We start from the raw sequence: 14,246 nt of genomic DNA, 5'->3' as shown, positions 1-14,246 counted from the left end.
ACGGCAGTACAAGGACGACAGACCCCCTCCAAGAACTTACTGTTTCTTGGTCTCTTCAAATTTGTGCAGCTTTTTGCGGAGACCTCCTGACTTAAAGCCTTGGCAGTGTGCTGCTGGCGCTCCGATGGTGACGATGTCGTAGTTCTGATCTGAATGACAGAAAGCTCTCCTCCATTACTCTGGGCTCAGGCCTGTGGACGAGCCAGCTACAGGGATACGTACACAACTCTGGGATCCCCCAGTCAGCCCACTTCCAAGCAGCCTGTGGTTCCCTCAGTCGCACAGCCCGGGCTGCCCGAGGGTCTCTGGAGCCAAGCACCATGATCTCGGCTACGAGGGGCCTGTCTGTCTCAGGGGAGAGTCACACAGGGCAGAGGGCAACTACCCAGCGACACTCAGCTTGCATCCCTCCTTCAGAAGGATGACCTGTGGGCAATTTTCTGCCACAGCAACACAAAGGGAAGCTGGAGGGAGGACAGACAAGAGGAAGGGGTCTGAGCTCTCCACAAAGGCCTTCCGGAGGCCCTTGGGCTGTGCCTCTTTGCCGAGCGCCCAGCAGCAGCACACACAGGGCAGGCTGGGGCAGATGTGGGGCAGCTCAGGGAGAAAGGAAGTGACATGTGATCCAGCGAGACGGTTACCTGATCCTCCATCGTCCTGAACTCTCATCCTCTGTATGTGTAAGTTCGTGGGAACAAATTCTAACTTTTTATCTGCTTTCAAACTGCTTGCCTTGAACGAGGGACCTAAGGAACGGAATGTGAGAAAATAAAGATGGTCAGCCTGTATCCCCCATTCATGAACGGTGGGTGGAGAAGGGACAGTTTGAGGGTGCTGCTGTGGGTATGCAGGTGTGTGTCAGCAGTGGCCTCGGAAACTCTGAGCTGCCCACGAGCACACTTCCTTCCCAGACGATGGGGGTGAAACGTTGAGGGAGAGCAGCTCCCGGCCAGGAGACTGGTTCGGGGTCCTAGGTGGTGAAAGGGGCCTGGTGGATCCACCCTCGGAGGCTCAGGAGCGACACCAGGCCTTCCCATCATCAGCTGTCAACCAACAGGTCTGACACAGGGACAGGATTTTGTGCAGCATGATGTCAGCACCACTATAAAAAGCAAGTGGGCCCGTGCCAGGAAGTGCCTGTTCCAACTGCAGAGGCTGCCGGCATCCAAGATCTAAGAAGCTGGTGTGACGGGAGCAACACTTCTCAATCCTGAAAAGTGATGAGAAGGTCTGCTCATCACCCCAGGTCTATCGAGATGGGCCAACGCTACACAGCGTCGGTTCTGGCCTCCGGAAAGCACGCTAACGTGTCCCCTTGTACACCCTGGGGGGGCTCAGGAGTTCGGACCGTGTTTTCTAACAAATATTCACAATCTTATTTCTATAATTAGAATACTTAACTAAGTAAAGAACTACTTGCCTAGAGAAAGAGACTATAAATTACACTAACAATCAGGAGAAATAAACATTCCATCTAGTGAAAAAAGACAAATTTATTTTGCCAGTATGCAAAACGCAGACCAGCCACCGTCTGCTTTGTACTTTGCCAGGGGAGATGGTTCTCTAGCTACTGACGGGGTAGCCCGTGGCCCGGCTGCACTGGCATCCTGGGAGCCTGTTACAAATGCAGAACCCCAGACCTGCTGTCCACGAGACTCTCTGGAGACTCAGCAGCACGCTGACATCTCAGAAGCTCTGCTCTAGAAGAAGCGTGGTGGGGGGTTCAGACTTTCCCAGGTAACAAGCATCCAGCACAGGCAGGTCCCTGAGTCCCTTCAGGCAAACGTTGCCATGTGTCTTAGAAATACACTTAGATCTGTTCTTCAGATTCAAACCAAACCCAGGGCACCATCATCTTGTCATCACTCCTGTAAACTTGGCTGTTTCTCAGCCAAGTTTAGGGACAGGTTCCTATGTTCTGTCCCCACATTAAGGGCTTATGATTTTCCTTAAAAGCTGAAATTCTATTATAAAGAGGGGAAGGAGGGAAGAATCTGAAGATAGAGAATAAAGTAATAGAAAACCAAAAAAGTCACTCCATTTGGAACCAAAAGGGAATGAGTTAAGCATAGTCTTCTAAACCTACCCTGAAAATGTTTTGAAAATCAAGTGGCATCTTTCAAGAAGAAAAGATGTGTCTATATTTCACGTTCACTTTTGAGTCAAAATGGAGAGCTCCACTCAGACAATTCATATGTAAATATAAGGACCGCTAAACAGTTAAACCGGGAAATCTAGAAAACCCTGCCTTGCTTTGTCTCCAGGCAAACGGCCTGCATCCTTTTGGCCATTTCACTGATGCTAGACCAAGACGAAGAAATAAAATGAACCAACAGCCTGTGACTTTGTCTCTCCTGAATTTCATCCTACAGCGGTTGTTTTGGCAGATGATACCATGGAAGGAACTTTCGATGCAATTCACACATTTGTCTTCTCAATTAAGATCTGAAAACTCCGTATTTGAGAGAACTCACACGTACATGAGAATCTATTTTTAAAAATCCATTAGAGTGTCTGTCAGTGGGAATATGGGAGTGACCCTGGGTTCCAGATTTCCAGCTGGGAAAATGAGAGCGGGCACCCACCTTTGTACTGATGGAGGTCGGTCAGGTTCTCCTGGTACGTGAGGATGATGGTCTGGTACTGAGTGACGATCTGGCGCCGGAGGCTCTCCCAGCAAGGGGACAGTTCCCCCAGCTCTTCCAGTTCACACACTCTGCAAGCAAGACACACGCATCAGGCCGTGGCGCCAGCTCCCTCCCAGCAGAGGCTCAGGAGTCCTGGCCAACCAGGAGGACAGATGGATGTGGACGCGTCACGCCCAGGGAAGGCCCTGCGAGTCTGGAGGGCCGGCAGCAGGGCAGGACAGCAGACAGCTCCAAGAGCGGCTGTAAAAAAGGCAGACCACTGACCACGTGGCAACTGCACAGACAGGCTTTTCATAGGAACTTAGTCAAATGTTCAGGGAAAACTAAGCGAAGGAGTGAAGAGGGGAGTGGCTCCACCATGGCACCCTGGCGACCTTGCATGTGTCCAGAGGCCACAGGGGCGTGAAGGCTTGAACTGCAGCCTGAGTCTGACCCTCCCGGAGCACAGGAGGATTGGAGCCTGAGGGCAACTGCTACAGGCCCTCCCCACCCCCCCCCCATCCCCTCCACCCGGGGCTGTCACTGCCTCCTGGACTCTGGGAGGCATGGGGCTTTCTGCCCTCACCAGAGCAGAGCTGCAGAGTATAAAGCTGTCCGGCGAGCCGGGCTGCTCAGCAACGGGGGCCCGTGGCTCCTGCTGTGGCCACCTGGCCCCTTATGTTGCACTGTCATCCTATTCGGGTCCGGGACAAGGACCCTGGGAAGCTGGCAACTTTAGCTATCGTTCCCTTTACTATCTGTGTAAGTAATGAACTGTCTAGATCTAAAAGTGCATAGAGAAGAAGACAAGAAAAAAAAGAATTTGTTATATCCACAAAAATGAAAGCTGTTTAAGAACTGAAATATAAACTTCTTAGCTCAGCAGGAAATAATAGCTACATAATCAGAATAATGAACACACAAAATGGATTCAAAAAAAAAAAAAAAGGATAACCACTTTAGGAAACTTAGGAAACTGGTGGGGAAAGTATAAAAGACCTAAAATCCTCTTCATAGGAAATCAGCAGTTAATCTCTGAAGTTGATTAATTGAGTACTCTATACATAAATTTAGAAATATAGCAGAAAACACTAAAACGGCTAAAAGTGGTTGTTTCTTGGGAAGGAGATCAGAAAGTTGAGCATCCCAAGACTTATGTTTTTTGTTAAAAGCCTTTTTGCGCTCTTTGGCTTTTTATACTATGCACGTTTTCCTCTGAGGGGGGGAAAAAGCTAATTTTATAGAAGTGTTTTAGGAATCGACTAAATTTTCTAAAGTTAAAAAAAATTAAAAAGCTGTGCCATTTTATTATTATTAAATCAACAAGATTAATGTAAAAGAACCCTCGGTGCAGGCAAGGCTGGGTGGGACCGATGTCCCCATGGGTTGCTGGCTGAGTGGCCCCGCCGGCCTTGGGTCTGCACCCGAGCCTGTCTGCCTCAGCTGCTGCAGGCCCTTCTCTCTCCGTGTCTCTGCCCGTGTGTCACGTGGCTCCTCCTTGTGCTTCGGGTGTCAGCTTAGTGTCACCGTCTCTCAGAGCCTGCCCCGACCACCCTCCTCCTTCTTGCGGCCCCTTTTAGGTTCCGCACACCAGTGACCCGTCTGGGCCCCGTGTGGCCCAAGTTCTGTTACTGACTGTCTCCCACGGTCCATCTCGCTCATCAAGACCCCCGCCTCCCCACCACAGTGAGTAGAGCACTGGCCCCGTGGCCGGTGTGAGAAACAACAAAACCCTCCAAACCAACACAATGAATGAATGAATTCTTCCAAGTTATAGTGCACCAAACAGTGGGAAATTAGGCGTAACTAAAAATTTAGTGAAACTGAAGATATATAGAAAAGTAGATGGTAGCTATGTAAATATATTACAAATACGGAAAAGCTGAAAGGAAGTTTCAAAAAATTAACTCTATATAATATACACAGGGCTTCCCTGGTGGCACAGTGGTTAAGAATCCACCTGCCAACGCAGGGGACACGGGTTTGAGACCTGGTCCGGGAAGATCCCGCATGCCGCGGAGCAACTAGGCCCGTGCGCCACAACTACTGAGCCCGCGAGCCACAACTACTGAGCCTGCGCTCTACAGCCCACGAGCCACAACTACCGAAGCCCGCACGCCTAGAGCCCGTGCTCTGCAACAAGAGAAGCCGCTGCAATGAGAAGCCCATGCACCGCAACGAAGAGAAGCCCCCTGCTCGCCACAACTAGAGAAAGCCCACGCACAGCAACGAAGACCCAACAAGGCCAAAAATAAATAAAATAAATTTATATAAAAAATAAAAAATAAATAAAATATACACATATGGGGGATAAAGCAGCTCATTGCATTATTCTTGCCATTTTTCTCTAAGTTCAAATTTTTTTTCAAGATAAAAAAATTAAAACAAAAGAGCTGTATTAAAACAGTAGGATCTGGCTGCACTGTTTTCCTTCATGCAGCTGCTGTGTTGCATCTACGATTAACAGTGCTCGAAGGCAAGGAGCAGAGATGACTCTTAGGCAGACAGGAGACATACTCTGCAGTGCCCGGACCTCCTCTCAGGCTGCTCCCCGCCTCAGGACCAGTGAAGCAGGCCCTGGGCTGAGAGACACAGAGGATCGGTGTCCTGATGGGTCATCCTTAGCCCTCTGGAGCCCGGACCGTAGAAAACCGTGACCCAGGCAGCCACAACCAGAGAGGGACCAGCTAGTCTAACTTTCTCAAGGCCGGAGGGGAGGGGCGGGGAGGGAAGCCCGTGCTCAGCAGGGGCACAGCTGGCGTGTCGGGCACGCTGTCTCGTGACGTCCTCGCACAGAAACCCCGGGACACAGGTGAGCAAACTGAGCCCAGGCCGCGGAACAGGCAGGCGGTGGACGCTGGGCGTGCGGCCAGGCCCATCTGATGCCAGTGCCCCACCCACCCCGCCCACGAGCCTTCCAGATGGGACGGGGCGCGTGACAGGGGGCCTCACCTGGCCGCGTCCTCCTCCAGCAGGAGCTTCACGAACTGCCGGGGCACGTGCAGGGACAGCACGCTCTCCGCCATCTGCTCCAGGATCCGCAGGTGGTTGCCCTCGGTGGTCGGGAACCGGTACATGCGGCAGATGGCACCGCCGAACACTGAGGTGGGAGGGGGACAGGCTGCGGTGAGCAGGCGCAGGCCGCTGCAGGGCCCTCCCCACCGGCCCCCGGGTCTTCTTCCTATTCACCTCCAGGGAGTTAAAAACACTTACACCCACACCCACGGAGTGACCGAGCCCGAACGCCCCTGCCCTGTGACATGCGGTCTCATCATCCCAGACCGTGTCACTGGCTCTAAGGTGCTAGGACTGGGGCGGGGAGGCTGCCGGTCACCGAGCCCGACGCCATCGAGACAGAGCGAAAGGAAGGAGGAGCCCCCTCCCCGGAGGGTCACGAGGTCCTGACATGCTGCCACAAAGGACGGCACGCTGCTGTGCAGAGAGGTGACAATCGGCGTGCACAGCCGTGACAATCAGAGCGGGTGGGGAAGCAGACCACGAACCCACGTGGACACTCACGAGTGGCAAGAGTACCAACAGAGGAAGCTGTTTACCCGATTTCAGTAAAGTGTCTTTTCGCAACGAAGCGTATTTGGATCGGATTCCCAAGGCCTCGGTCAAGCTCTCGTCAACAGGCAGAACCATCTAAAAACACGTACAGAAAAGCATGAGAAAACTGTGACTCAGACTCCAGAGCACATCATGTCATAAAAGAACCCTTGAAACTAACATCCACCATCAACTCTACGAGAAACGCACGGCCACAGACAAGTGAAGCCCCTCCCAGGACACTGAACATACTTCGCCCACACAATCTTCTAGAAACGCACAACTTTCCACCAAGTCACTTCCCCTTGTCTTTGAGTGTTTTGATGTGTAGGATGAAAGGGCAGTGGTAGATGAGGCCCAGGAGTATTTCCACAGCTGATGTTTCAGGTTTATTTGGGGTAAAATGAGAGATCTCTGTATTTTACAATGCCTACTTACCAGCGTTTGGGCTCTGAAATTAGAACTGTTGTTTGAGAGTGTCTGGGTGAGCGGCTGTGCATCACAGAGGGTGACACGGGGGGCGGGGTGGGGGGGGGGCACAGATGTGAGATGGGGCCCAGGCGGCTGCGAGGCGTAGGAGCGTCTGGGAGAGGAAGACCGTAACCAGCCCTCAGGGATGACCTGGGTCTCACTCCACACCCACGAGCCACCTCTCCCCTCCTGACTGACTGCAGCTCGCACTCTGGAGAGGGGCCAGCGTGGCCCGGAGCAGGGGCAGGGGCCCGCTTCTCTCTACTTGGAGAAGCGCCTGCGGCGGAGCCCAGCCTCCCCCTCCCCACAGCTCACGGGCAAAGTGCGTCGGGACAGTCCTCAACTCCTCACGGAGAGGAGCAAAGCGGTGTGCTCACCCGCCCGTTGACGGTGTCCAGAGACCGGGTCACGGGGGGCCGCTGGTCTGACTTCTCCTCCATCTGCCAGCCCATCACGGTGATGTTGCCCACTCGGTCGCTCTCCGCAGACCTGCAACCAGCAACGCGCTTCGGTAAATGGCGCCGTGACTGCGCTTCGTTTTCTGCTTCAACACAAAGCTCAGCCTCCTGGATGGTCAAGGGGTCCTGGGGGTGCCAGGATGGGGCCAGCTGGTCAGTCAGGCAGCAGTTACCGTGTGCACAGGCTCCGGGGGAGGCAGGTGAGGAGACGGGGGCACAGAAGAGGGCTGTGTCTGAGAGGCAACGAGGCCCCAGAGATGGGTGGCGTGCCTGGTGAAGCGGGGGTCGGGGGTAGCCAATGCCCGCTCGGGAGGCTGGTGCCCATCAGCCCTGGGCTGACCCCGCCCCGGAGAGTGATGCGAACACACCTTGGAATCGGGACTGGAGAGCATCTTCTTCTGGCACTAGACCCCTTTTCTGCTCATTCCCACCCCACCGTCAAGCTCTGATTAGCCTCAAGGCCTAGGCCAGGACCCCAAGTAAGCTGAGGTCACCCAGGATTTCCCGAAGCCTCTGAATCCTTCATGGTAAAGCTGACACCACTCTAGCCCTGGTCCGCTTTACTGCTAAGACCCCTCAGGGTGGCTGCTGGCTGCCTGGGCCCACCTGATTCATCCAGGGAAGCCCCAGTGAATCCCTGATTCATTCAGAGATACCCTGAAGCCTCTGGCTTTGTTATCTAAGCTGTGGGGCTTAGCCAGGTTCTAAATTTTTATGTGGTCACATGCATCCACTGACCATTTCCTCTGTGACTCACTCTCACGGTTCTTGTGCCTGGAAAAGTCCCTCCCCAGGCTCTCTGTTTGACGGTCATCTCTAGCTCCTTTTAAAAAGGACGATGGGGCTTCCCTGGTGGCGCAGTGGTTAAGAATCTGCCTGCCAATGCAGGGGACACGGGTTCGAGCCCTGGTCCGGGAAGATCCCACATGCCGCGGAGCAACTAAGCCTGTGCGCTACAACTACTGAGCCTGCACTCTAGAGCCTGTAAGCCACAACTACTGAGCCCATGGGCCTAGAGCCCGTGCTCCTCAACAAGAGAAGCCACCGCAATGAGAAGCCCGCTCGCCGCAACCAAAGGAAAGCCCACGCGCAGCGACAAAGACCCAATGCAGCCAAAAAATAAAAAATAAAAAGTGCAGGCTCTGGAATCAGACTGCCTGGATTTGTATGTGGGCTCTGATAGTTCTTAGCTGGATAACACGGAGCAAGTTAATTAACCTCTCTGGACCTCAGGTTCCTCATCCCTAACATTACCTAATATCTCCTCCTAGGGTTGTAGTATTAGGTGAAGTCATACAGGAGAGCACACAGTAAGAGCTTAATATATGACTATAAAATGTACATGTATAAAAATTTTAAATAATAATAAATAAATAAATAAAAAGGATGATGCCCACGTCTGACACTGAACCCTAATCCAACTAGAATCAGCTCTGGCGTATGATGCACCTGGGTGTTTTTCTCTAACGGCCCCTCCCCCAGGCGACCCTGCTTTTTCTCCCCGAGACCGCTTCCTCGTCCTGAGTCAAGCTCTCCTCACACACAGCAGGGTGAGCCCTGCCCAACGCCTTCAACTCCATCATCTCCGTATCTTCAAAGTGTCGCACTACTAGCAGGGAATTCATCTTCTGTGTCAAAATCTTCTTTGCTATTTGGGACTATTTCCCCAATTTTTACATTATTTTGAAAAAAAAAGGACACTATGTCAGGGTGGGAATTACCCCTAAAATGAATCTGGGAAGGACTGACACCTTGACCCCAACATAGTGGGGTCCCCCCCGCCCCCCTCCCCACATTCCTTCCTTCCACAAATGTTTACTGAGCAGCAGGCACTGTTCTAGGTCTTGGGATACAAGCAAAACCATGGAACATCCCTGCCCCCTGGGAGATCACATCCTATTAGGGAGGGGACAGATAACAGGAAAATATATTTGGTATTATTAGATGTATACCTAGGTTTTCCTTTGGGTCTGCATACTTCCTATGAACACTGCACATTTCCATTCCGTGAGAGGCCCTCTGACAGGCTTTTCTTCTCTCTCCTCAATGACAACCAAGTCCCCCCCACCAGAGACTGGCCTCTGGGGACACGGTGCTCTCTCAGTACAGGAAGTAGGGCCGTTCCCCATCTGTCCCTGGACCTCATAATTCCAGATCCTTGCAAAGGGACAAAATTAAATACCAACCTTAGTGTTAAATACAACCTATGATGCCTGTCCTGGAGCAGATCTTTGACGACAAATGTTCCAGAGCCCAGCAAGTACATCTGAGGAAGAGGGGGAGACAGCATTAGTGCATCTGCTTTGCCTCTGCTCCAACTGCCAGGCCCTGGGGAGTCCAGCTGGCTGGTTCTCTCCACACATCTGACCTCATCTCAGGAGCCCAATGGGGAGGCTCATAAAGACGTTCCCAAAGACAAATACATTTGGACATTAATCTGTGAGCCAGAAGTGAAGTCAATCTTGTGTTCACCTCTCAAACGATTACATAACTTTAAAAAAAGGGAAGAATAGCCCATGAACCACAACATGGTACTTAACTGTTCCCTGAGATCTATCCTTGACATCATACACGGAGAGCTTGATCTGTGTCATCTGATTGATAAGAGAGTCTTGAAAGAAGGCAATACTGCTTAGAAATATAGGATCGTTGGTTCCCTAGAATAGAAAAAAAAAAAGAATCAGAATACAGAGTTGGATTTTTTGAACTGGTTGCTTCTGCAATACACCAACATTCTCAGAAGAAGAAACTAACATTCTTACCAACTTGGATCAACACAAATGCGAATGGGGCTTACATGGATGCATATAACCAAAACACTGTTTTCCAAAAAGGACAAAGTTTTCTGGGCCCAGATACAACAAACAGACCACCACACAAGCTGGGCCCAAGGGCTCATTCTAAGGGTTCCTCCCTCAGCAGGAAGGATTTTCTAAAACTGAGTTGAATGTCCACATGTATTCTTAGTCTTACAACTTCAGATGAGTTATGTATTTGGATCTACTACTGTGGGTTATTCCTTTAAGATGTACAAAGGCAGATGGAAGAGGATATGAATGGCCAGAGTTGGTTATTTCTAGAATCCTGGGCTTGGAATAATTACGGTCCGGCTTTCTTAGAGCTATCCCTTTCTGAGGACTAGCTGCTAGTGTTTCAATCGTAGGTAGCTACTTCCTGGCAGCCCGGCCTTGCCCCCCAAAGCGCCATTACATCAGACTCTCTTCCTCAGGCGGTGGTTAGCGATCTCAGCCAAACAGTTAGCGGTTCCTGTCTGTACCTGCAGCTCCAGCTCCAATGTCTCAGCGCCTGCTGGACAGTGCCCGCCCCAGGTGGCCAGCTGGGGCCGCAGCCCCACCCAACCTCTCCCTCCATCCGCTGGTTCGGACCCTCTCTGACTCTCTGTCCAAGGAGGCTGCAGACCCGGGCACCTGCTGTGGTGCCTTCTTCTCCTTTGTTCTCAACTACCAGCATCGATGCACCCCCGCCAGTTCCACCTCCAGAGCCTCCCTCTCATGGCCCCTTCTTTCCACTCCTCCCTGCTGCCAGTCAGGCCCCACAGCACTGTCACTCCCCCAGCGACCTCTGACTCAGGGCCTCCCTGAAACACAGCTGCGGACAAGCCTGCCCTGGCCCGGCAAGACCCCCGCTTCCCTGCGCTCCTGCTGTGTCTTCTGCACACACTGAACAGGATCAAGTTACTCTCCAAACCCACACAATGAGCTGGATGGGACCTCGTCCTCCGGGTACCGTCCTCGTCTCTCTGCTCTAACAGAGACCACACTCTGCTCTGTCTGCACGAGCCACGCTCATTCCCGCCTCCTCACCCACAGGATGGCAGACTCCTTGAGGGCAGGGACGGGGCCTCAAGGGTCTTTGTATCATCCGCAGCACCCAGCACTAGGCTTCATACGTAGGCAGTGCTCGACAAATGCTGAGAAAACAGAATTGTTGGCTTGAACTTGGAAATGCATTTCTAAGAGAATGAAAAAGTGTCTGTCTTCCAAAATGTGAAACTGGGAAAGAAGGGGAAATGCAATTTGTTTGGTGGAGATTGCCAGGGAGGAGATACTTCACCTAGAGGCTCACGTCACCAACACAATCCAACAGGAGCTCACACCAGCCAACTCCTACACTTAGTTTCATAACTTACACGATGTGCTCATCTAAAGAAATTTTGTAAAATTCCCCAGGCGAATGCATATCATTTCATTTAATGTAAAAAGTAAACACATAGCACACATCTCAAAAGAATATAAAAATAAAAACCAATAAAAATAAAGGTACGCCTAGTAAGAGGGTTGGTTAAGAGTGAACACTCTCCAAACTCTGATTAATGAGCACACCTGTCCAAAAGTAGCAGCCAACTGGAGGTGACAAGGAAGAATCGGGTCTTACCTCTTAAAAGGCAATCAGCCTTAGAGGACCACTGTTCAGAAACAGCCTGCCAATAGACAATCAATAATAACTGCAAAGGATATGGCAAATATAAATGCCACCCAGATGAGTAAGTGTGATGAAAGATACCAATGTACTGAAAAGCCATGGAAGAACAGGGACGATCCAAAGGAATGCAGCTGCAGCTACAGGTGCTCAGGCCACTGAACAGCCCTCCCGTCGGGATCAGAAACACTGTCACGGAGCCGCCGAAGGGAGGCCAGGGGCCAGCAGCACCCACCTCAATGATCTCCGTCTGCGCGTGCTTCGTCCAGAACGCCTGGGGTGGGGTGGTCACGCTCACTGCTACAAAGCTATTTGGTTTTCGATCTAGCGATGGCGTATGCAGCTCACTGCAAGCTACAGAATTAAAACAACAGAAATAAAATAAATAAAATTAAATAAAAATAAAATAGAAATGAATCTTTAAAATCAGGCTCTAGTTAGTTCTCTGTTCCAAATGCACCCAAAGAAAGCAAGAGAAGTAAATGACACTCAAAGGGATGAGATGATCGCATTGTCAGTTGTCACAGGGAGGTGATTTTTCAGATTAGAAGCAATCCCTTCTCATTCCTCCCCGCCTTCCCCAGCCCCCAGGACAGCAATGCAGGCACTGCCAATGGAAGGCTCTCTACGTCCACGGAAGGGATGACATAGGAAGGGTCTGACCCATAAAGTCTGACCTTAATGACTAATTGGAGCTAAGCAGCCACAGAGTTGATGAAATCAAGACCCAGCTACACACACCCGCATCCAGGACTTCCGCTGCCTTAGCTTATGGTGTCCCCAGATCTGTGTGTGATGTATGTTGGAAGCAAATTAAAATTCTATGGCAAAATAAACAAAGCTTTTTTTTTTTTTTAAGGAAGTCATTGCTCATTTATTCTCCTTATAAGACTTATGTCAAATGTAAGATTACTAAACATGTGACTTTTCAGAACAAAAGGTGCCCTGTAGAACTGTTTCAGTTAGAAAACGTACTAAGCATTTTGAGAGACTTAAGGTAACTCTATCATAGAAGGGACCCACAGGAAAAATGATCATACGTCTTTGAATCTAACATGCTATCTATTGTAAAATGCATTATGAGAGGGAAAAAAAGGCCCACTGCCGTTAGTCTATGATATGCCACTGATTGTAAGACACTTTCTGATTAAAGAGATACTAAAAGATGAAAAAATATCCACCTTGTAACTGATGAAACATATGGTAATGGTAAATCATTCAACACTCATAAAAAGAAGCGGCTTTTCTGGAGGGGCACTGAACATGCCCCACAGTGCTGTAAGCCTTTGGTTAATTCCCAGAGTTCAGAAACAATTGATATTTTTAAAAAATTTTATAATTTTTCATTTTTATACAATTTCTAAAGGTTACTTTCCATTTACACTTATTACAAAATATTGGCTATATTTCCCATGTTGTACTATACACCCTTGAGCCTATCTTACACCCAGTGGTTTGTACCTCCTACTCCCCCCACCCCTGTATTGCCCCTTCCAGCTCTCCCTACTGGTAACCACCAGTTTGTTCTCTATATCTGTAAGTCTACTTCTTTTTTGTTATATTCACTAGTTTGTTGTATTTTTTAGATCCCACGTATAAGTGATATCATACAGTATTTGTCTTTCTCTGTCTGACTTATTTCACTTAGCATAATGCCCTCCAAGTCCATCCATGTTGCTGCAAAGGACAAAATTTCACCCTTTCTTATGGCTGAGTAATATTCCATTGTATCTGTATATACCACATCTTCTTTATCCATCTGTTGATGGGCACTTAGGTTGTTTCAATATCTTGACAATTGAAACAACTGATTTTGACCATTTTTTCATTGCCTTTATGAAGGAGAGGATTTTTAGAGGTCTTTATTCCTGCTCTCATCATTCTCATTGATTTTTAAAATGCTCACTGGTGATTTAAAATTCAGAAACTGATGTTTACTTCTGCAAATTAATTTACTTCTGCAAATTAATCTCTTTGTATTATCTTCTCATACATCTTCATGGATATTCATTACTTATTGGAATATAATAAAATACAAAAAAGACCTTAGGTTTTCAGTTCAATGAGTTTTGACAATCATATACACCCATGTAACCCTCATCAAAACAAGATACCTGTTCCCATCAGACGAGAAAGTTCCCCCCATACTTCCCAGTCAATTCCCCTACCTCTGCAACCACTTTCTGATTTTTATCACTTTTGTCCATTCTTGAATTTCACATAAACGGAACATTTTTAAGATTCCTCTGTATTGTTTATATACCAATATTTCATTCTTCTTTTTAAAAGTTGAATTATATTCCACTGTATGAATGTACCAACATTTACTTATCAGTCCCACTGTTAACAGACATTCGGGTTGTTTCCAGTTTGTAACTATTATAAATAAAGGTGCTATAAACATTCTTACATCTTTTTGTGAACATGTTTTCTTTCTTTTGCCTAAGTACCTAGGAGTGGAATTTCTAGCTTATAATACAGGCTACACTTAGCTTTGTAAGAAGCTGACAGTTTTCTAAAGTGGCTGTATCATTTTACAATCCCACCAGCAATTTACATGAGTTCCAGTTGCTCATAATGTTAAACATCTTTTCACCATGTGTTTATTGTTCATTGTTATAACTTCTTTTGTCAAGAGTCTGCTCAAGTCTTTTGCTCGTTTTTAAATTGAGTTGATTTTTTTTTAACTGTTGATTTGTAA

The 14,246-nt window shown here is 49.0% G+C and overlaps 1 protein-coding gene across 7 annotated transcripts in view; it reads right to left on the bottom strand.

The window, feature by feature from the left end:
• INPP4A (inositol polyphosphate-4-phosphatase type I A) overlaps positions 1 to 14,246 on the bottom strand; it is a 126,434-nt gene that overhangs the window by 37,033 nt on the left and 75,155 nt on the right. For all 7 annotated transcript variants that reach the window (XR_011076492.1, XM_068564088.1, XM_068564086.1 and 4 more), the window contains 9 exons: positions 11,781 to 11,899; positions 9,646 to 9,762; positions 9,292 to 9,371; positions 7,025 to 7,136; positions 6,182 to 6,272; positions 5,580 to 5,727; positions 2,586 to 2,716; positions 642 to 746; positions 41 to 149 (listed from right to left, as the gene is read on the bottom strand). Coding sequence is in view for 6 of the 7 variants with exons in the window: in XM_068564088.1 (XP_068420189.1) it covers positions 41 to 149; positions 642 to 746; positions 2,586 to 2,716; positions 5,580 to 5,727; positions 6,182 to 6,272; positions 7,025 to 7,136; positions 9,292 to 9,371; positions 9,646 to 9,762; positions 11,781 to 11,899 (1,012 nt within the window). In the remaining variant the exon portion in view is untranslated. The remainder of the gene's footprint in view (positions 1 to 40; positions 150 to 641; positions 747 to 2,585; positions 2,717 to 5,579; positions 5,728 to 6,181; positions 6,273 to 7,024; positions 7,137 to 9,291; positions 9,372 to 9,645; positions 9,763 to 11,780; positions 11,900 to 14,246) is intronic.

The sequence above is a fragment of the Eschrichtius robustus genome, chromosome 15, assembly GCF_028021215.1.
Source record: "Eschrichtius robustus isolate mEscRob2 chromosome 15, mEscRob2.pri, whole genome shotgun sequence".
NCBI classification, from domain to species: Eukaryota; Metazoa; Chordata; class Mammalia; order Artiodactyla; family Eschrichtiidae; genus Eschrichtius; species Eschrichtius robustus.
This window is presented reverse-complemented; position numbering and strand designations above follow the sequence as displayed.